The sequence below is a fragment of the Orussus abietinus genome, unplaced genomic scaffold, assembly GCF_000612105.2.
Source record: "Orussus abietinus isolate OABI.00-Male unplaced genomic scaffold, Oabi_2.0 scaffold421, whole genome shotgun sequence".
Lineage (NCBI taxonomy): Eukaryota > Metazoa > Arthropoda > Insecta > Hymenoptera > Orussidae > Orussus > Orussus abietinus.
In genome coordinates this window covers 35,106-55,587 of record NW_019394563.1, presented here as the reverse complement: position 1 = coordinate 55,587, position 20,482 = coordinate 35,106, and the positions used below count along the sequence as shown (strand labels likewise).

General features: G+C 32.9%; 3 protein-coding genes across 5 annotated transcripts; 2 read left to right on the top strand and 1 right to left on the bottom strand.

Annotated features, from left to right (window-relative positions):
- The first annotated feature begins 161 nt into the window (after positions 1-161).
- LOC105698454 lies at positions 162-9,890 on the top strand. Of its 3 annotated transcripts, none has more exons than XM_012422734.1 (15): positions 162-296; positions 393-896; positions 1,099-1,255; positions 1,588-2,306; positions 2,380-2,556; positions 2,627-3,006; positions 3,226-3,495; positions 3,785-4,141; positions 4,287-4,533; positions 4,646-4,845; positions 5,156-5,294; positions 5,435-5,691; positions 5,794-5,962; positions 6,152-6,324; positions 7,941-9,890. In XM_012422734.1, exons 2-15 carry the CDS (start codon positions 549-551, stop codon positions 8,044-8,046), a joined length of 3,699 nt encoding a protein of 1,232 aa, XP_012278157.1. In that variant the 5' UTR covers positions 162-296; positions 393-548; the 3' UTR covers positions 8,047-9,890. The 3 variants fall into 3 exon arrangements, with proteins under 3 accessions (XP_012278157.1, XP_012278156.1, XP_012278155.1); XM_012422733.2 differs by adding an exon at positions 6,401-6,447 and having other exon boundaries at positions 254-896; XM_012422732.2 differs by having other exon boundaries at positions 254-896.
- Positions 9,891-13,490: 3,600 nt separating this feature from the next.
- On the bottom strand, positions 13,491-15,091 carry LOC105698415 (protein ALP1-like). Its single transcript, XM_023432720.1, has 2 exons — positions 15,085-15,091; positions 13,491-14,109 (listed from the first exon to the last, which is right to left on the bottom strand). The coding sequence occupies exons 1-2, from the start codon at positions 15,089-15,091 to the stop codon at positions 13,589-13,591; spliced, it is 528 nt and encodes a 175-aa protein (XP_023288488.1). The 3' UTR covers positions 13,491-13,588.
- A 500-nt stretch (positions 15,092-15,591) lies between these two features.
- LOC105698459 (coatomer subunit delta) lies at positions 15,592-20,069 on the top strand. Its single transcript, XM_023432718.1, has 8 exons — positions 15,592-15,698; positions 15,875-15,914; positions 16,776-16,999; positions 17,094-17,479; positions 17,565-17,735; positions 17,865-18,178; positions 18,281-18,597; positions 18,728-20,069. The coding sequence occupies exons 1-8, from the start codon at positions 15,696-15,698 to the stop codon at positions 18,815-18,817; spliced, it is 1,545 nt and encodes a 514-aa protein (XP_023288486.1). The 5' UTR covers positions 15,592-15,695; the 3' UTR covers positions 18,818-20,069.
- Positions 20,070-20,482: the final 413 nt, after the last annotated feature.

Below are 20,482 nucleotides of genomic sequence, written 5' to 3'. Positions count from 1 at the left end.
TTGTATATATGAGCTTCCTGAACACTCCGTACGTTGGTAGCACCATACCACGATCGCGCAAACCAATATGTGAAAGAACTCTTGATTCATTTCTACATCGGGCTGATCCGACGCACCTAGTTCCATACAGTTCCAACTTACACATAATCACACGCGCCATACGCGACGTGCGTGCATACATAAATACATACACATAATCATATATATACATACATACATACGTCAAGATGCTTTTACCATTCGCTGTTTTCGTTGGACTTTGTCATCCAGGAAGAAAGTATAGCTGATGCTCGTATGTATGTATATACGTTTCTGTCAAGTATTACCAATTGTTCCACCTATTGTTCAAGTAACTTAACGGTTTGGAATGTTCACGCACCGTGAACATGCAGGTGGAAAATGCGTCCAGGCGGGCTAACGACCGACTTTTGACAGCCACTTCGACTGATACTGTCATTCTAGAAAATCGTGAAAATTCGGTGACTACCGATCATTCTACGACACTTGCGAATGTAACAAACAATAACTTAGAACTGATCGGTACGGTGATGTCCATTTCACACGTGACCACCAAAAACTCTCCAGAGCATGGTTTAGATCAAGGAAAGGTGTTTCCAGATATGCAAGTTATTAACAACAAAGGTGACCTAGGAGGTACTTGTGGTTTGACAAATCAAGAACAGTCAGGTGCATCTCCTGAATCAGCTATACACACAGCGTCAAATGAATCGAACGAAACGAACGCATCAGAAGATCGTAGTATTTCTGCCCGAACTTCTCAATCAGCATTAGCGTTTACAATCGACTTTGCTGATAAGGAAGTAGATTCTGTAAGATATCATAATTTATTTGAAAGATACAATGCCAGACATAAACGAAACTCATCAATGTCCAAGGTTAGTTTCTCTTAATTTAGGATAATTTTGTTGTACTTTGGCTTTATATAAACAAAGGGTATAAGGAAGCCATTATAGTATATGTTGTGTAAAACTTATTTTTATTTTTATAACTAGGAAGTGTAAAAGTATATAAAGAATTAATATAAATTTTTACTTTAACCTTTCTATTAGTTTTAAGGTTATAATTTGCCTTGTTTAGGTTGAAATAAGGTCAAAGAAGTCAATGCCAGTCTCTTCCAGTGTGGTGCAAAAACCAACACTTTCTCATACTCATTCTGAAGGTTATTTCAGTAGTGACCAAGAAGAAAATATCAAACGAAAGGCTGATAGGCTTTCACAAAAATTACATCAATTAGGTAGGTCTAAAAAATAATGTACAAATTTTTTTAATTTGTAAAAGTGAAAAATTTATAATATTTTTAGAACTATATTGAATTTGTATCATCTTAGCAATATATAGTTATCATTGTATTGAAGGATTTGTCTTCTCAGGAATGACTCATGGTGAAGTCATCTTCACCATTGCCACTATGACCATTAATGTCTCGAGGAAATATCATTAATATTCTTTCAGTGTGTTCCTAAGTAGCACTGAAAGATGAGTGACCTAATATGTGGTACTCATCACACCATTATTTTAATGATTTGCGCCCTCTTTTTATTTTTTTAATTAAATTTTTTGTTTCAGGTTTAAAATCTCCAATAAATGTTTCTCATTGTGATACAAAAAAAATGAATACCATGTCGAGATCACAGAGTGAACAAACAGCGGAGGAACTAATATCACATTCTAATCATGGACACCAGAAGTCTCCTCAATCTGCTCGAGAAAAACTCTCATTGGACCTTAAACATACAACAAAATCAGAAATGAGTCCTCGACAGGATACAGAAAATTCAATTACAATGAATAATTTGAGTAGAGCACAAACCTCTTCTAACCTAGAAGAAGCAAATTGTGCCAAATATTCTCCTGAAAAAAAGTATACGAAAAATATAGAATGTAAAGAATATAGCATGGCTGATTATGATCATGAAGGGGAAGACAATTTACACATCTCAAATCTTAATGTGACTGAAAAAATATCTAACAAACATTATTTAACCAATGACCCTGAGTTTAATGGTTATGAGAATGACGCCACTAAAGATAGTAACATGCACACATCGAGTATTAGTTGCAGGTCAAGCTCTAATGCTGATGGTTTTGAAAAGACTAATTTAGATGTTTTCAACGTTAGTAATTTAGATGGAGAATCAGATGGAGCAGTAAGTGAAGCAGGAACTTACACAATTCATAAAGATTACACAGATGAAGAAAAAGCAAGAATGGACATTGACAAGGTTTTTAGCGTAGGTGTCCTTACAGAAGAAGAAAGCAATGAGGCTTATGTTCACAGTTTCAAGGTAGAATTTTTGCATTCAATTAAGATACAGAAAAGAAATAAACTGCATTATTTATTGGTTTGCTTTGTTCTAGTTAAGTGTATCCAGAGATAATAATACTTGGATATCCGAATGGGCTACGCAAGTGGCTGAACATAACTCTTTCCCTTCATCAGTAGTGGGAAAAGAAGGACGTTCATCTCCATTGAGTCCATCTAAGATACCCTCTCCAATACACACAAGGTCTCAGAGATTGTCTAGAAATCGTCAGGTATACACTATTTAAATAGAGGATAACACATTAACGATAACCATTTTTTACACACTACAATTTGTTTTAGGAGCAGAGTGACAGCAGCTTGGATACGGAGTCCTGTTTACGTGCAAATGAAAACCTTGGATTATTACAAAATCGACAAGCACTAATTGACTCAGGAGGTGAATCAGATGATGATACAAGTAATAGTTACAATACTCCACCCCATAGCTCCCAAAGGACTCCAACGCACAATGCATTGATTAGGCGTGGTAGCCTATCTGAAGCTTTACTTCGAAGAGTTAATGCTTCCGATGTACGAAGGAGTATCCGAAAATATATTAATACTAATAGTAAACCAAGAAATGAACAAAGAAATGATGAAACTGTATCAACAGTTGCAAGCAATCCGTCCCATGCTCTGGCGGCCCTTAAAGCGGGAAGAAGAAGTAGCTCTCTGGACAGGTAAACTTAATTTGTTTATCTACGTACACGTTTATAGAGATTATTGCTTAGTGCTTTAAAATACACATACTACGTCTAGGCTAAATTAAAGATTGTCTTTATCGTCTACATATTTTCTCATTATATTTTGTTTCAATGCTCGACTTTGTTCTTGAAGAACAAAAGGTTTTTTTATTTGTGTAGCATCAAGTTATATTTCACTCATTCATATTGTTACAGGAAACAATATATGTCTGATACTGCGGAATCTGCGACATTTAAAAAGAACGATATAAAGTATAGTTTAGAAGATAATTTTAAGCTAACAAGCAGTCCAGTTCTAAATCGTCTTCAACCATCCACGCCAAAACTAACTAACAGTCCAATATTAAGCCGGAAGGAACTTGCAACAAGAATTTGCAACTCTCCCGTACTAAGTAAAGCGAGAAGCTTAACAAAGTCTGTTCCACAAGCCAACAATATTGGGTACTTTGTTTGTACTGAAAATAGGTTAGTAACAAAGTTTAAATATGCAAATTGTAAAGCTAACAAATAATCTACATTAATAACATTAATTTTTTAAAACTTTATACACAAAAGTTGAAAGCAAAATATACATATTCATGTTTATAAATTTAAATAATGGTGCAATGGGTTGATCTAATGTACAAATATATGTATGACCTGGGTAAGATTACTTAACCATCTTATTTCTGATTCTTCAGTTTATCATCCATTTGTGTTTTTAACGGAGTCACTAATACATGTGTTCAAAATGTAATTCTAATTTTTCTTACAGTCCATACATGCTTCGAAAGTCCAGTAGCACTACTAATTACCACGAAGATACAACAATTCGTGGAAAAGAATTATCTACAACGACAATTAGCATGCTACAAAATAGTCCAGTAATGCGTCGTAGTGGAAGTGTACAAAGATCGTCCAGTAGCGCTAGCATTAGAAATGTAAGACTGACTAATGCGCTGGCGAGGCATAGTAGTTTCAACAACAGTGATACCGAAAAACTGTCTTTACGAGGAAAATTTGCTGTGGCTTCCGACAGTAGTAGTGAAACAGGAGAAGCTCCACCTAAACTATTGCAGTCATCTTCTTCAGGGATTAAACTAAATAGAGCATTCAGTATACGAAGAGCAAGGTTAAGATGTGTTTTTAGTATGAGTTTGGTAGTTTTGAATAGAAGAATGCAAAGTTTCTACGCTAATTTAGGCTTAGTGTAGGTTTAATTTTAGCAAAATTGTAGTAAAGTATTCTTGAGGATTGTCTTCAAATATTATTTTTAGATTGAATTGTGAATCTGATACAACGCCGAACACTACACCAGAAGAAAGGAGAAAAAGAACTCAGGTAGAAGTGAAACCTGTTACGTGTTCAAGTAGGCAGCAGAGTCATCATCGGCGACGTATGAACAGCATAGGCTCAAATAGTAAAGAAGTATTTAAGAAACCAGAGCCAGTGAAGTCAAAAACTCCCTCAACATCTAGAACCGATAGTGGAAGATTTAGCATGTGGCCTTCAAAATCTTCTCATGTGAGAAATTAATTCAACTTAATTTTTATCGATATATCCACAAATGACTGGTTCTCACAAAGTAAAGATTCACAGTATATTACATATTAATTTTCTTTATTTAACATTGTAGCACTCATCTCAGCGGCCTAGTCAGAAACCCAACAAAGATCAAAAGTCAGGAAGAAGTAATTCCACTCTTACATCGAAAGAAGTTGAGTTCCAAAATTGGAAAAGGCGTAAAAATTATGATCCCATGAAGGCAGCAGCAGAGGGCAAAAAGAAATTGGATAACTCGAAGAAAACTCATAGCACCGAAGATAGCTCTATTTCGTAATTGTCGTTCCACGCGTTTGAATGCACATTTCTATTAACCCATTTGCATCCAAGCGCGGAATATTCCGCGAGCCGCGACTGTCTAGTATCACCAACCGCGGAATAATCCGCCGAATGTCTTTTATTGCACATAAGACCGTCCACGCGCGGTGATACGAGCCAGTCGTCAATTGAACGTCGCTGATGTTTCAGCGCGGCAGCTTAAATAGAGTCATGATGCAAATGGGGTAATAACCTTTTTATAGTTATAAATGCTAACAATGAGAAGGGTGTAATTGTTCTCATATGTTGTAATTTTTATTTTCAGTCGTGATAATTCAGTGTTACGATCTGCCAGCTTTCACGGAACCGGCGGTACTCTCTCTTTAGCTGACGATTGGTCAGACAATGAAATTGATGACGATCAGAAAAACATTCAGGCACCGCCACCATGTAGTCCACAACTGGTAAATTCCCACAAGTTAACAGTTTATAAGTTTCCGGGTTATGCAATGATTTAGTATAAAAATTACGTTGTACCCAATTAACGAGAAAATTCACTTATAACTTAATTTGACTCTTAATAGAAATATATGTTTATGTTCAGGGAAGCGATAGCGACTTGGAGACTTCTTCGTACCTGCAAACAACACAAAATGTCGTTTCTGCTATGTCAGCCCGTATAACAGTATACAATCCAGCATTAGTAGATTCCGGAGGAGAAAGCGACGAAGATACAAGTCACAGTTTGCATCGTTCTGCAGATAGACCTACTCATCAAGAAAGCGACACGGAAAGTAGCGATGGACCGCCGCCTGCAGTGCAACCGTCTATCACGAATACAAAATATAACAGAGCTTTCAGGTAAAGGAAGCAATCTATTTCAAAAGTCAATTACAAAGCAGCGTTTTCACACAATGTTAAATGTTAACATATATATTCCTTTACATTATGAAATATGTTTAGTTTACGAAGAGCCAGGTTAGAACCGCAAGAAACAAAATCCGTACCACCATTGACTATCAAAACAAGGAGTTCCTCGCGTGATACAAGAGGAAAGCCTGAAGCGGTTTCTGGTATTTCAAGAACTGACTCTGGACGTTTTAGCATGCGCCTTCCTAAATCATCCAGCACTGTAAGATTTAATTCCCAATGTACAATAATTAAGGTTTCTAAGAAAGTATAGCAGTATATCACATGATTTTACGTAAATCAGTCCATATACTATTGAAAGTGATACTCTAGAATTGTAAGCTTATGGTTACTTTGGTTTTCAAAAACTTTTAATACATTACGAAAAACTGACACTGACATCTATGTACAGGCTACTAAACTTAAATCAAAGGAGGCCAAAAAACCTAGTACCCCCAGTTCAAAAGAAGTAGAGATGCAGAATTGGAAACGAAGAAAGAGTTACGATCCTATGAAAGCAGCTCTGGAAGGAAGACGAAAAGCTGGTCTTGCAAAGAGAAACCTAAATGCGAATGTCTCCCCAAGGTGAGTAAACCATGCAGTTCATCACTTGTTACATAATAAAATATCACTTGTAGTAACTATTTCATTATTTTGTTAGGACTGATAGCGATCAATAATCTAAAGATAATGTCTTCGATACAAGCGGTACAGTACATATACATTTGACCATCTTGTCTGAGTTTTTTTAGGAGGTGCTTCTTTATCATTAAATGAGTGGATATTTTTACTGAACCTCCTGAAAAGAACACGCTGTAATACTATTGCTTCATAGCACAAGTCGGACTTTACGTTGTGCATTTTACACTTGGAGAGTATACATGCCATGAAAAGAATGAGGCAATGATGCATTGCCCAGGCTTTATAAATTACTCATTATATAACAACATTCTACTGCAGATACTCGTCCCCTAAATATTGCTTAATTTTAAAAACAAACATTCTCATTGCATGGCATATATCCTCTGCAACTTGAATGTAACGGTTTTCAAGAAATGACCACGAGAGGAATCACAATCACTGTGCCTGTTTTGTTTGAAGCCTGTTAATGCTTCTTACAGCTGGATTTACTTTGTGCCTTAACTGTTCTATCTTCATATGACTTCAGCATGTCGAAAGAAAGAACCAAAATATAAAATTAATATTCAAAGTTCTTGTATGTTCTTCATATGATACTGTTGATATAGATAATTCAATAATCCAGTATTTTATGTTAGTTTAGTAAAATGGTTTTATACTATTATCGTTCAATACCAATTTATAGAAATGCCAAAATGAAATTAGAATTACCTTGTGGATGAGTTTGTAATATTAGGACAGTTTCACGTAATAATCTTGTGTGTAGATTTTTCATTCGCTCATTAAACATTAATCTGATCCAAATCAAAATATGTATAGAATATGTATTAGAGGTACCCATAAGTAATCAAAGTTTTTGACGTCTAAAACACCTTGTTCAAAATAATTGATTACTTATGGGTACCCTTAATATGTAGATGTAGTATTTGATGTCTCATAGATCAGATTTAAATTGTTCTTGTATTCAAAGAAATATAATCGGACGTTCAGTGAGAAGTAATTGATTCTTAAATTTTTAGTCGACAGCGGTAAAAGATAAACAGAAAATAAGTAAAGATTATTTAATCTTGAGAGGAAAAAACAATCCGTGGCGTACATTTTTAATGTAGCTTTCTAATAAATCATGAAAGCTTCTCATTATTCTTATTTGATGAAAATCTTTAAGTAATATCGTTTAATTGTAAAATTGTAATGCCTAGAATTAAAAAATTATACCATGTTTATCGTTTTGAAAATATCAAATCAATCAACATTAATCTAGACAGTAAATTCGAACTTGAATGACCGATTGAATAGATAATATAGTGTGCTTCATGATTCTTAACCTTTAACCACAATTTTAAATCCATTCTAATGTATTAGATTGGTACAAGGACATCAGAAGTCCCCGTTTGGTAATAAAGGTTAAGTGAATCGTTTGCTCAGTGAAAGTTTTGTTTAGTATATAGCGTAAGATTTGCAAATTAACCTAATACTACGTATAGGACAGAATTGGTTCTTTCTTAAGTATTTACCCCATAACAAACGTTTGATTTTAAACAATTTTTTTTTTTCATTTTCAGTCATGTGTCAAGATCACAAAGCTTCCATGGATCAGCTGGTCTAGGCGCTAGTGATTGGAGTGATGAAGAATTAACCGTGTCTGCAGATGAGGCTACGCTTTACTAAGCACAGCCTACTGGATATTTAGTAAAAGATATGTATTTCTTCTACTCGTTTTGTTCTCTCTGCTGCCACTGATCTAAGCAACACATTACTTTTCTAAAGTGATGAGAACGTCGCGCTTACAAGAATTAGTAATAATCAGTCAGGCGACTATTGGAATAAGGCTTTATTTATAAGGTTAGCAAATGAGTGTGTGCTGAGTGCATCATATAATAGTTATAACTTCTTCTGGCAATTGAACAAGATTCACGTATAATCAGCGTGATGGACAGAAAAAAAATAGTAACAATACGTATATGTGTGTAAAACATTTTTTCAGCCTCTTTACGAGACTTATCTATGAATATTATAGACTCGTCCAATACTTCATCGATGATGAGAAAAAATAGTTATGCATTAAATTGGTTGAACCGTTATTGGAACAAGTATAATGTAGAAGAATTGCTTGAGTTTATGGGAGACAAAAAACTTTGCTTTTCTATAAGCTAATGATTAACTGGACAGCAGTTGTTAGCATAAATAAGGTTTTTGAATTTTGCTCTTCTTAAGTAATTAAATCAATTTATCAGAAGCTAATTAAAATATCAGAAGTAATTCATTATCTTTGCAGATATTTTACATTCATATTGGGGTTAATGATGATAAAAAGTTAAATGATTTGGTCTAATACAGTTTAAGACTAGTTTAATTCAGCTTGAATATTATGTACATCTTATTGCATTAAAATCGTCATTATAGTATCTTGTACGGAATACGTGTTTATGCGCGTTATGTTACTATGTAAAAAGAAATGTAATGTACAGCAATTTGTTAATATTGTCTTTCATAATTTACATTAAGTAGCATCACATAAACTTCAGTGAACAGTATTGCTACAGTTTCATTATAATAAATTCATTGAAATACTAACTTTGTAGCTGTACATTTGCAAGTATTCGATTGATTAGTTTTAACGGGTTACGAAGAATACGATATTTTTTGTAAAATTTAGCAGCTCATTAAGGATTCCAAAGTTGTAATAACAGATAGACCTCAGGTAGCTTAATATCCTGTGACTAATAATCTCAACTTGCTAAAAATAGGTAAGATGATTATATATAAACATGTAAACTTGAAGTCATGTCGGAATGATTAAAATGTTTCAATGAGGGTTTGTTTTTTGCAGTACTATTTCAGTTAATGTAATAATTTTAATTGGATTTAACAATTATTTAATCAGTTTTGATTTGAATTTTATTATTAACAAGCAAAATAGGACACATAATAAGCAGAAAAGTAAAGAATTCAAGACGATTAAATGGGATTCTTACACAATCTTAATGTAATGTTTCTGAAACACTATGAACACTATATTGCTAGTGTTTAACATTCAGCTTTAGCTATAATTTCGAATTCACAATAGATGTTGGAAGAGAAAAGGTGTAAGCTAATCGAGGTTGTTCTGTATTATAACTTTAAGATAGATAAAAAATAAAATTACTTCGCTTATGTATAAAAACTGAGTTACAATTTCCTTTCTCATCATACTAATATTTCTTTTATATGACAATATTTGAAAAATGAGAACTATACTAATGACAATGGGTTTTTATTTTTTTTTAAATCGAAGAAACGCCGTCTAATTATTACATAAGATATATAGTTTAGGAGCGGCATAGATACACAACCAAGTTTATGATTAAGTACCATGACACCACGTTAATATCGTCAATCATAATAACGCCAGAACACTGTTTTCGAAGGATATAAATAGAATAATATTTTACACTGAGTTTTTAGGCAGAAACATAAGGCTTGTTTGTTAAACTTGTTGCTCTATCATAAATTTAATATAAACTTAAAACGGTCTACTGTATTTTCTACACATACGCAACATGTAGCTCCGTGCCAAAATCATCTCTGCCTTCATCAAATTCAATTAATATGCTAATATTGCGTTTAAACATATTCATAATTAGCATTGCCAATAACGTATAAGGTGAATATCATTAATTTAAAGTTGTAATTACTATGAACAGAAAAGAATCAAACGAGCATACTCTTTAAAAAAATCTCGTTTCCTTACATTTTTAAAATACCGATATCTTTACTTCTGTTAGTAATGATTGCTAAATGTTCACTATTTACAAGACATTTCTGCTGCTATATTTATATTTTCCTGAACTTTATACTTATAAAACGAATTTTTCAATTACTTTTATCATAAAGGGTGCATTCGCAACACTGAGTTTACCACCGTCATGCCAAAATTATATTTAATAATTACAGTTGTTACATGCCATAGAGCTAATCTTTTTCTTAAGCCTTAAAAAGGTTGATCTTGAATATCTATTTTTAAATTATTTACAACTACTATCTTAAACATAATGATAAACGTAATGTATTATAAATTGTATATTGTTCTTTTATTGAAGCAATATTTATTTTGTAACTTTCATAACGTTTTGATTAATTGAATTTAATTTGTTACTTAAGGAAGTGTAAGCACCTTTAATGATTTTACAAAAGTCGCATACTGCATAATTTACTGAACAGAATTTAAATAAACTTTAGCTCTGTTAAGATATGTTTTAAATATTACTCACTGCCATTGGTGATTGATTAATGGAAAAATTGTTAGAGGGACAAGTTCAATCTGAGTTTCTTTAATGTAAAAAATCAGTATTGTCCGAGGAAATTGTGTTACCAATCTTTTGGATAGAATGATTTAGAATATTGTAATAGAAAATGAATACTGCCTTTTTATTAATACGAAAGAAATGTTTTTGAGTCGAACTCTGGTTGAAATATTTCCTTAATGCAACGGAATATATAAATATATATGGTTAGTGTATCAGTAATGTCAATGTGTTTGCTCGACATAATCTTGCAGTAATGGGATGAATCACTCATGTATTCATTTTACATATTTTATTTGTATCTTAAGCTGTAGATAATAATATTGTAGCTTTTTATAAACGTTAAAGGTGTATACATATCCACAACTTTTATCGAAACAAATATTTTATTTACATTATACAGCTAAATCATACATATTAAAAAGAATTTGTAGAAGAGTGTAACGATATTGAATTCGATTAAAATTTGTATAATTAATTCCAGAAAGTTACATAATGTTTAATTTCATTTATTGTTTTTGAGCTCATTCTACATATATTAATGATCACATGGCAATAAGTTTTAATGAAATCTGGATTTCTTTGAGGTACCTTCAGACAGAATTATGGCAGTGTACTAAGAATATAATGTAATTGTTTCATTTTTTAACAGTTATGCTTAGGAAATGAAACTCAATATATTTTTTTATACATATGCATAGAAATAAGTAAATCATTGTCATGATGCGCGAGTATTGCATAAAGTTGTATATTATTTAGTTACTCTTAAAATGCCGCATGATTTGAAATCATCTCAATTACCTGTGGTGTTTTATGTTACTGTATGTATACTAATAATAAAGAATTTGAAATACCAAATAAGAGAAACAATAAATCAGATCCCCCTTTTTATAAATATTAACCCTGGCTGCTCTTCATTAACCAATACCCATTGGGTGCATTCAGAGGAGACAACTGTTGAGTGATCGGTTAGCGTTCATCTGCTGAATGGGTACGTTTACTCAACATGTTTACTGATCAGACCATTCTGATCGCCATTTTCAGTAGAAAATCGCAACATGTTCCCAACTCATCGGTAACCGCTTTTCCCTCTGAATGCACCCATTTATGTAAATCAATCTTAGCTGAGTTTCATTACACTTAAAAGAAAAGTGAATTAGAATTTTTAATTAAAAAAGAAATCAACAAATTAGTAAACCGACTCTCTGGTGAAGCAAAATTAAAATCCAATCATAATATAAATAACAGTGGTTTCCAAAAATACTAGCAAACAACAGATGGTATAATAGGAACAAAAATAAAAAGTATTCCATTTGTAGTTTTTATTCAAAAAGTCAATACCCTACATGCAAGAGTAAATACAAAAAATGAATAAGTATATACTGTATTTTGCAAAATAATGCTAAACAATGGGTCCATTCAGAGGAGACACAACTGTTGAGAGTTAGCGCTCATCTGCTGAATGGGTACGTTCACTCAACATGTTTACTGATCAGACGCCATTTTATGTATCATAAATTTTCCACGCTACCTATACTCAACGTGTTGGGTAGATCAAATTCAAGTTCAAACCGTGTAGATCCACGTTAAAGAAGCAAGGATGGCAAATGAAATCAATTATTACAGTGAAATATATGAAGTAAACGGTCTTCGGTACGATGTAGTAGAGAGTGCAGAAGTGCATAAAATGTTACAAAATGGTACGTCATTTCGAAATGTATATTTAACCTTAATCTAATGTATTCTATCTTCCTAGTATAGACCAAAAAACTAATAATCAATAAATAATGAAGTTAGTATGAACATGTGAGTGTTTTTTTTCAGACGTTACATTCTGTTACGAATATTTTTCTAAAAATATATCATCTATAGAAGTTGTTGGTGTATGTAACGAAAAGGTGCAAAATCCTTCAAGTAAGTAGCTGAAAGTGATAATGGTAAATACGAATATTATTAAATGAACATAACGCAGTTGGAATATTTCATGTATTGTGTTGGATATAAACGACTTGTTTAATTGTAGGTGTAGAAGAACGCAACTTTAAATGGGATAAAAAAACAACAAAACTGTTGTTAACGTTATATAATGAACGAAAGAACCAATTTCGTGATCCAAAAATAAAGAAAAAAAATATATGGACAGAAATGGTTAACAAATTTTCGCAATATGGACACCGTGTTACAGAAGATATCTTGGACAGGAAGATGAGGAATATGAAAAAAACTTTCCGAACTATAAAGGATAACTACAGTAAATGTACTACAGGCCGCGGCAGAATAAATTGGGAGTACTATGACGCTTTTGAAGACTTATTTTCTCAAAACAAAACTTATAACATTGGACCAACGCTGTCAAGTACAAAATGCACTGCGTCTCCTACTTCTTCATCAGTCGCTTTGCCTTCATCAATATTGACAGGTAGAGAAAGTCCATTTTTTGAATCAATTTCCTCTATTACAGATTCAGATGAAAATTTATTTGCAGAGAATGAATGTACTAGTAGAAGTCCAATACCACTATTAGATACAGTTTCACCCAGTACTTCTCACGAACACACTTCACCACACACATCACAGAATACATCTACAAGAAACATGAAATCTAAAGGTTTATATGATATAAGAAGGCAATTGTTATATATGGACAATAAGCGACTCGAGTCAATAGACAAACTACGACAAAGTATTGAAGTTAGTAATCAACAACAAAAAGAAAGTAATAAAATTCAACAAGACAGAAATGAAATTTTGAAGAAAATTCTTGATAAATTAATTAATAAAGAAAATAGTTCTGAATAAAAAAATATAAGATTGTATATGGTTTCATTCTATTTATTAATAAATACTTTGTTAATTTTATATGATCTGATTTATTTAACATACTAAAATAGAAGTTCAGTGCAACATGGTAAGTATAATTTCATCTTTCAGATATTACGATACAACAAAGCTACTATATTATTTCTTTTCTCTGTAGCTGTTTGTAACTCAATTTTATAATTTTCAACTACAAGAACTTCATCAATTTCAATATCGTCATCGGTGTCTATTACATCACAATCATGAAAATCATTATTGTCAATTATATAATTGTGTAGTACACAAGCAGCTGCTATTATATTATTCCCCAAATCAAAATCTGTTATGTATAAATATTTTAATCTTCGCATCTTTCCTGTTAAGTGTCCAAAAGCTCGTTCTATGATTGAGCGAATTGAGCTGAACCTTGTATTATAGTGAACTTGAGCTCTCGTAAGCTGTCCGGTATCTCTAAAAGGAGTTAATAAATTTTGCATTAATGGATAGGCTGAATCACCAATTAGATGTTCATCTTTGGAAAGTAGAGGGTTATTCTGGTCGGTTAGTCTTCGGAAGATTGTACTGCTTCTACAAACTCGTGCATCATGTATTCTACCAGGTAAACCAATGTAACAATCGATAAATCGCGCTTAAGCACTGACTGCTAATATAATTAATATAATTATATTTGTAGTCAGTCCTGTAAGGCGGTTAGGTTACACAACACTGGATGCCGCCATATTATGATAACTGAACCAAACTGAACAGTCCATTCAGCAGAAAATCGCAACATGTTCCCAACTCATCGGTAACCGCTTTTCTCCTCCGAATGCACACATTCATTCAACTACCCAATGGCCGATTTTTCATTCTTTCAACAGCATCGCGCGACTGAGCGATTGAGAGAATTTGATTGGCTGCAGAGAAACAGCGCCGTCCTCTGCAGCCAATCAAAATCTTTCATTCGCTTCGTCGCCGACGCCGTCGGAAGAATAAAATATCGACCTTGCGCCTAATAAATATAGTTACATATTTTGCCTTACATCGGTGTTATAACTACTGGGAGTCTATTACGAAAAGCAAATTGAGCGAAAATGTGAAAAATGAGTAGCTGACGGTATTGCGGAACGGAACGCGAGACCATTCATGTGAACTGGCTCGGCACATATTTTTAAGCGAAACATTGAAGCGTACAAGTATGTATGTACAAGAACAAGAAAAGATAGAAACATAAGCGCCGTAACGCCATCTCCCACGGATTGTGACACCAAAATTCAAAATGCGAAACCTCCTGGGTGTTTTGATTTTCGGCAACAATCATATTCGGGGATGTGATAATAACCTTATTACAAGAAGAAAGGAATTACGTGATGCCTCAGATCCATTTTCGTTAAAAAAAAAAGAACTTACTAATATGTATGTACAGGTTAGTTTTTGTTACTGCGAGGTTATATTACATTATTAAANACCTTATTACAAGAAGAAAGGAATTACGTGATGCCTCAGATCCATTTTCGTTAAAAAAAAAAGAACTTACTAATATGTATGTACAGGTTAGTTTTTGTTATTGCGAGGTTATATTACATTATTAAACATTGAAAACTGTTAAATAATTCATACTTACATGACATGGTAAGAAAATTATATTGTTGAACTTCTAATTATAGTACATGTAAATATAAATGTAATACATATTTAAAAAATGTAGATAAACTCGAATCCTCTTTTTACTTTTAACGGCTTCCCATTTTCCCGACTTTCCTGCCTATGACCAACTACTTCTCAGAAATTTTTTATTTACATGGTATGTACCTTTATTTGTTACTAGACCGAAAGTGCTAGTGATCTCGTTCTTTCATGTAGCGAATACGTAATTGGCGAATAAACCCACGTGAGATGATTGTGCGAGAAGTGGCGCTCTCGTCAAAAATACGTAATAAACACCCTGGTCTCCTATATTTAGAGGTCCATGGTTACTTGTTACTTGTCATATTCCGCTCCCTATCAGAATCTGTCATAACTGATAAGACTGTTGCCCCAAAATTCCCGTAGAGTTGGCAGTCTTAAGCTATCTGTAGTTAATGCACATGCGGATGCACACGTCAGCTAACGCGCGCCCTCTATTATGTGTATTTAGGTACCGTGGTAATACGTGATGTGGAGTGCAGGGTGGTATAAATGAAGATTCTATTAGGTTAATCGTAGAGTTTAAAGGAAGAAAACTTGTCGATCAACATGGTGAGTAGTCTTCCGTAAATTGAAAATATAATCCGTAATTGTCGAATAGCTGTAAACCAATTTGATGTGCGTTTAATTGACGAACCCGTCCACGATATCAACTGCCATTGTCGGCATGGATTATGAACTTTAGTGTTCAAAAGCCAAATGCAATATAAGAATTTCATGAATTTCAGGTACTTATTGCGGCTGCAGTATGTACAAAAGCAGGGAAGAGTGAGTAATTCATTACATTTATAATTATCTAATCACACAATCCGTTAAGTATTCTACATGGGATTGCCTTTTGACATGACTCAAGCTGGAAATCATTTCTTGAAAATTGTAGCTGTCAGCTAGAGGGCTTTTTAATTAATATTATTTAGAGTATAAATAATTTCTCCTTCAATGTTAATAAAATATTGTTAATACATAGCAGTTATATATTTGAGATAAAAATGGCGACAAGCGTTATTTTATCCTTTCATATAAATTGATGATTTCTCGTCAGATAGTTTTTTGATTGGCTAAATCTTGCAGGTCTGAAACATGAATTTTTCTTCAAACGACTATAGATGCCAAAGTTTTTTTAAGTCGGTTTACATAAAACTACATTCTTCTGCAATGGAACAATTAAAATCATATTGGCATGCATGTTGTTATTAACTACGTTTCTTTTCTGTACTTACAATTTTTATAGAATTGATCTGTCTGATATATTTAAGTAATTTTTATTTAATGAAGGAGAAAGGTTTCATTATTGTAATATTGTGTAGCTGTTTGTAACTCAATTTTATAATTTTCAACTACAAGAACTTCATCAATTTCAATATCGTCATCGGTGTCTATTACATCACAATCATGAAAATCATTATTGTCAATTATATAATTGTGTAGTACACAAGCAGCTGCTATTATATTATTCCCCAAATCAAAATCTGTTATGTATAAATATTTTAATCTTCGCATCTTCNGATATATTATGTATATGAGTTTATTAAGTAGTTATTTTTAATTATCGTAATGTATATGACAAGGCTTATAATCATACCATTGTAGCAGTAATACAAAACATGTCATTTTGTTTTATCTTTGCAGCCATTATTTCCCGTCAATTTGTGGAAATGACAAAAGCGAGAATAGAAGGTTTACTTGCTGCATTCCCAAAACTGATGAGTACTGGAAAACAACACACTTTCGTTGAAACTGAATCTGTTCGTTATGTTTATCAACCACTAGAAAAACTGTATATGTTACTGATTACAACAAAAGCAAGTAATATATTGGAGGATTTAGAAACACTAAGACTTTTCGCAAGAGTGGTATGTACATGCAGGCTAACATTTTCAATTTACAATTATAATCCTTTACTTTTCGTATAAAACTTATATTTCACATTCAAGAGATTTTTGTTAGATTCCAGAATACTGTAAATCAATGGACGAATTAGAAATAGCAGAGAATGCATTTAATTTGATATTCGCCTTTGATGAAATTGTGGCACTGGGGTACAGAGAAAGTGTTAATTTGGCTCAAATCAGAACGTTTGTGGAAATGGATTCCCATGAGGAAAGAATCTATCAAGCTGTACGATTCACTCAAGAACGAGAAGCAAAGAATAAAATGAGAGAGAAAGCTAAGGAACTGCAAAGACAAAGAATGGAAGCAAATAAAAAAGGTGGTCTTAAGAACTCAGGGTTTAGCGGAGGCTATGGAATCAGTAGTGGTTTTACTCCTACTCCAAGTGTTGGCGATTCTGCAGCTTATGAAGTGCCATTAAAACCATCTTATCCACCTGTGAAGTATGTATACAAGTAATTCTAAAATATTTCCATGAGGTATATGTATTTTGTTTCAAATCTGGAACAACTTATTTTCTTTTTTCAGAAAATCTATTTCTGCTGGTCCAGGTGCGATGAAACTTGGAGGAAAAGCCCGTGATGTTGATTCATTTGTTGATCAACTGAAAGAAGAAGGGGAATCTGTAGTTGCTACTTCGGTTGCAGCAGCTGGAGTTAAGGCAGCACCTATCACCCCACAAATTATCAACACAGAACCGTAAGTATACTTTATATGATAAAAACCTCCAAATTAATGGTATCGATCAGCAAAAACAAGTAACCATCTTAATTTACATAAACATTTCCTCGGGAGAATTTAAAGAGATGGTTTTATTTTCTTTTAAAGGGTACATCTGAGGCAAGAAGAACGCCTTAATGTGAGAATATTTCGGGATGGTGCTCTACAAAATTTCGAGTTACATGGTCTGGTAACGTTACATATCTCTGATGAAAAGTGGGGACGTATACGAGTACAGCTGGAGAACAGAGATTCTCGTGGTATTCAATTACAAACTCACCCTAACGTTGATAAAGAATTATTTAGAACGCGTGGACAGATTGGCTTGAAAACACCATCAAAACCTTTTCCTCTTAACACGGACGTTGGAGTGTTAAAATGGCGATTACAAACTCAAGATGAAACGGCATTACCAATTACCAGTAAGTTTTGTAATTATTATGAACATTGACTAGAAAATTTGATTTTAACTCCTACGTTTAAGAACTGCAACATGCTATCTAATACCTGGATTTTTATTACAGTAAATTGCTGGCCCTCCGAGAATGGAACAGATGGTTGCGATGTGAATATTGAATATGAATTGGAACATGATGATCTAGAATTGAATGACGTCCAAATAAATATTCCTCTTCCCGTTGGTTGTAATCCAATTGTAAATGAATGTGATGGACAGTATACCCATGAAGCTCGAAGAAATATACTGACATGGTCACTGCCATTAGTAGATGCTTCAACTAAATCAGGATCTATGGAATTCTCAGCTCCTTCATCTGACCCATCGGATTTCTTCCCTATTCACGTTTCTTTTGCATCAAAGACATCATATGCGAAAATTAAAGTATGTAAATAATTTAATTGTAAAAGTATTACTTTGATATCGTTGTGATAAATTTAGCAGATTGAAATCACATCTCAAGTACGGTACAATGGTGAAAAGTAATTAAATTATTGATATGTAATGCTTTCAGGTCAGTGAAGTATTGCTCGTTGAAGACGAAAGCCCTGTGAAACATTCAGTGGAAACAGTTTTCTTTACAGACAGCTATGAAGTGGTTTAATTTTGAAGATGGTAACAATCATTGTTCTAAATGTATTTATGTTATGAAGTAGACAGCTCACACAAATGAGGAGAATTCTATGGTGTAAAAATTCAAGGCTATCTTGCCAATTCTCCAATTAATTAGGGAACAAGAAACTTTATGCATTTTTGCACTTATATGTCATTTGAGTATTTTATCGTTAATGACCCAATGTCACAGAAATATTAATAACAAACCACTCGAACATGTGCTTTTTGAACATTAGATGCAAAAGGTTTAAACATTTTGGAGGTTGGATGCTCAAGTTATATACTTTAATAACTTTAATGACTTAGAAGTCACAACTGCTGAATATGTTTTAGAATTCGTAAAAACTAAATGCACAGTGTTATTCTTTGTCCGAAAATTAATCATGAAAATAATATCGAACGTTTCTTTTTAAGTAACAGAGTATATCGCTCGTTCATTGTGCGGCAATAAGAATTGGAGTCCTAGTGGAGGGCTTTTTGGTCTTCTACCCTGTTGTTACATTATGTAGGGATTTCTTTTAATCTGGATATAGTACTTGTAAATAATGTTACAGCCAGAAAGAAGTAATTTGCTGCCTTACTAATAAAAACGATCTTGAAAAAAAGTAGGCACACTTCGAAAAAATCGTTTTGCAACTATTAATTTACCACGAGACACACTGTGTATTTAAAGGTATTTTTAATTTAACTCAATTTCGTGATCTTTCTTTTTATAAAATATAACGCTATAATATAATTTACTTAATTAGCGTGAATTCTAGGATACTTTCCTAGATTTCATTGAAATAAAACAATAAATGTGCATAATAGCGTAATTAATATCTTTTTTCCTTTGAGCTAGTTGCGCACAAGCTGTTGTGCAAGTCTAACCTCTCTGTTGAGTATTCATAAAGTACAGCTTTTATGTATTTCTAAATATTGAGAGCAATGATTGAGATTGAGCATAAGGCGAATGTTTTGAATATAAGTATGATAATATTTGTAAGAATCGGTTTTCTTTTATTTCAGAAGTAGTACTACATATGTAAAAAGTGAGAATACGTGTTAAACGTTGAAACAATATATCAGCCGTATCAAAACGTACATTTTTTTATCTCAAAACTGTACATTTTATTTCTTTGATCGGTTAGATCTTACTTCTGTAGAAATTAATTACTTTTATCTATGAAAGCAAACCCTTATCTATGCAGTTAAAATTTCGCGAGAATAAAGTGTTTCCTAGATGGAAAACTTCATCGTTATTCCTTGATTTTCTTAATGTCCAATTTCACGTTATCAGTAATTTCTAATTCCTAATTATGCTTAAAATAGAATTATTTCAAGTATCTTTGCTAAATTATGAGATAAAGTGTGTCCAATCTTAACATCGGGAAAATAATATGATTAAACGTATATCTTATTATACTTGTTATAATTTAAGTCATTTTTAATAACTTGCACATCACGCGTTATAAGAAAAAGATTTAAAAATTCTTTGGAACTGAAACATTAATATCAAGAAATGTTACATGTTCAAGTCAAATAAATACAAGGGCACAATGACTTCCTGAATTACGCAATTATAATTCTTACTTCGTTTAAAAGATACATAAATGAAATCTTCATACTCTCTGTGATTTGAATAATTCGAGACATATTTTAAAAAAATTCAGCA

What these genes read in the sequence shown, in the direction of transcription:
- LOC105698454 (XM_012422732.2), top strand. Translation starts at nt 387, where the DNA reads ATGCAGGTGGAAAATGCGTCCAGGCGGGCTAACGACCGACTTTTGACA. An exon ending in AGAAGTAGCTCTCTGGACAG is followed by an intron (nt 3,007 to 3,225) that starts GTAAACTTAATT and finishes ATATTGTTACAG; the next exon opens with GAAACAATATATGTCTGATA. An exon ending in CACCATGTAGTCCACAACTG is followed by an intron (nt 5,295 to 5,434) that starts GTAAATTCCCAC and finishes GTTTATGTTCAG; the next exon opens with GGAAGCGATAGCGACTTGGA.
- LOC105698459 (XM_023432718.1), top strand. An exon ending in CCATCTTATCCACCTGTGAA is followed by an intron (nt 17,480 to 17,564) that starts GTATGTATACAA and finishes TTCTTTTTTCAG; the next exon opens with AAAATCTATTTCTGCTGGTC. An exon ending in AACGGCATTACCAATTACCA is followed by an intron (nt 18,179 to 18,280) that starts GTAAGTTTTGTA and finishes TTTTTATTACAG; the next exon opens with TAAATTGCTGGCCCTCCGAG.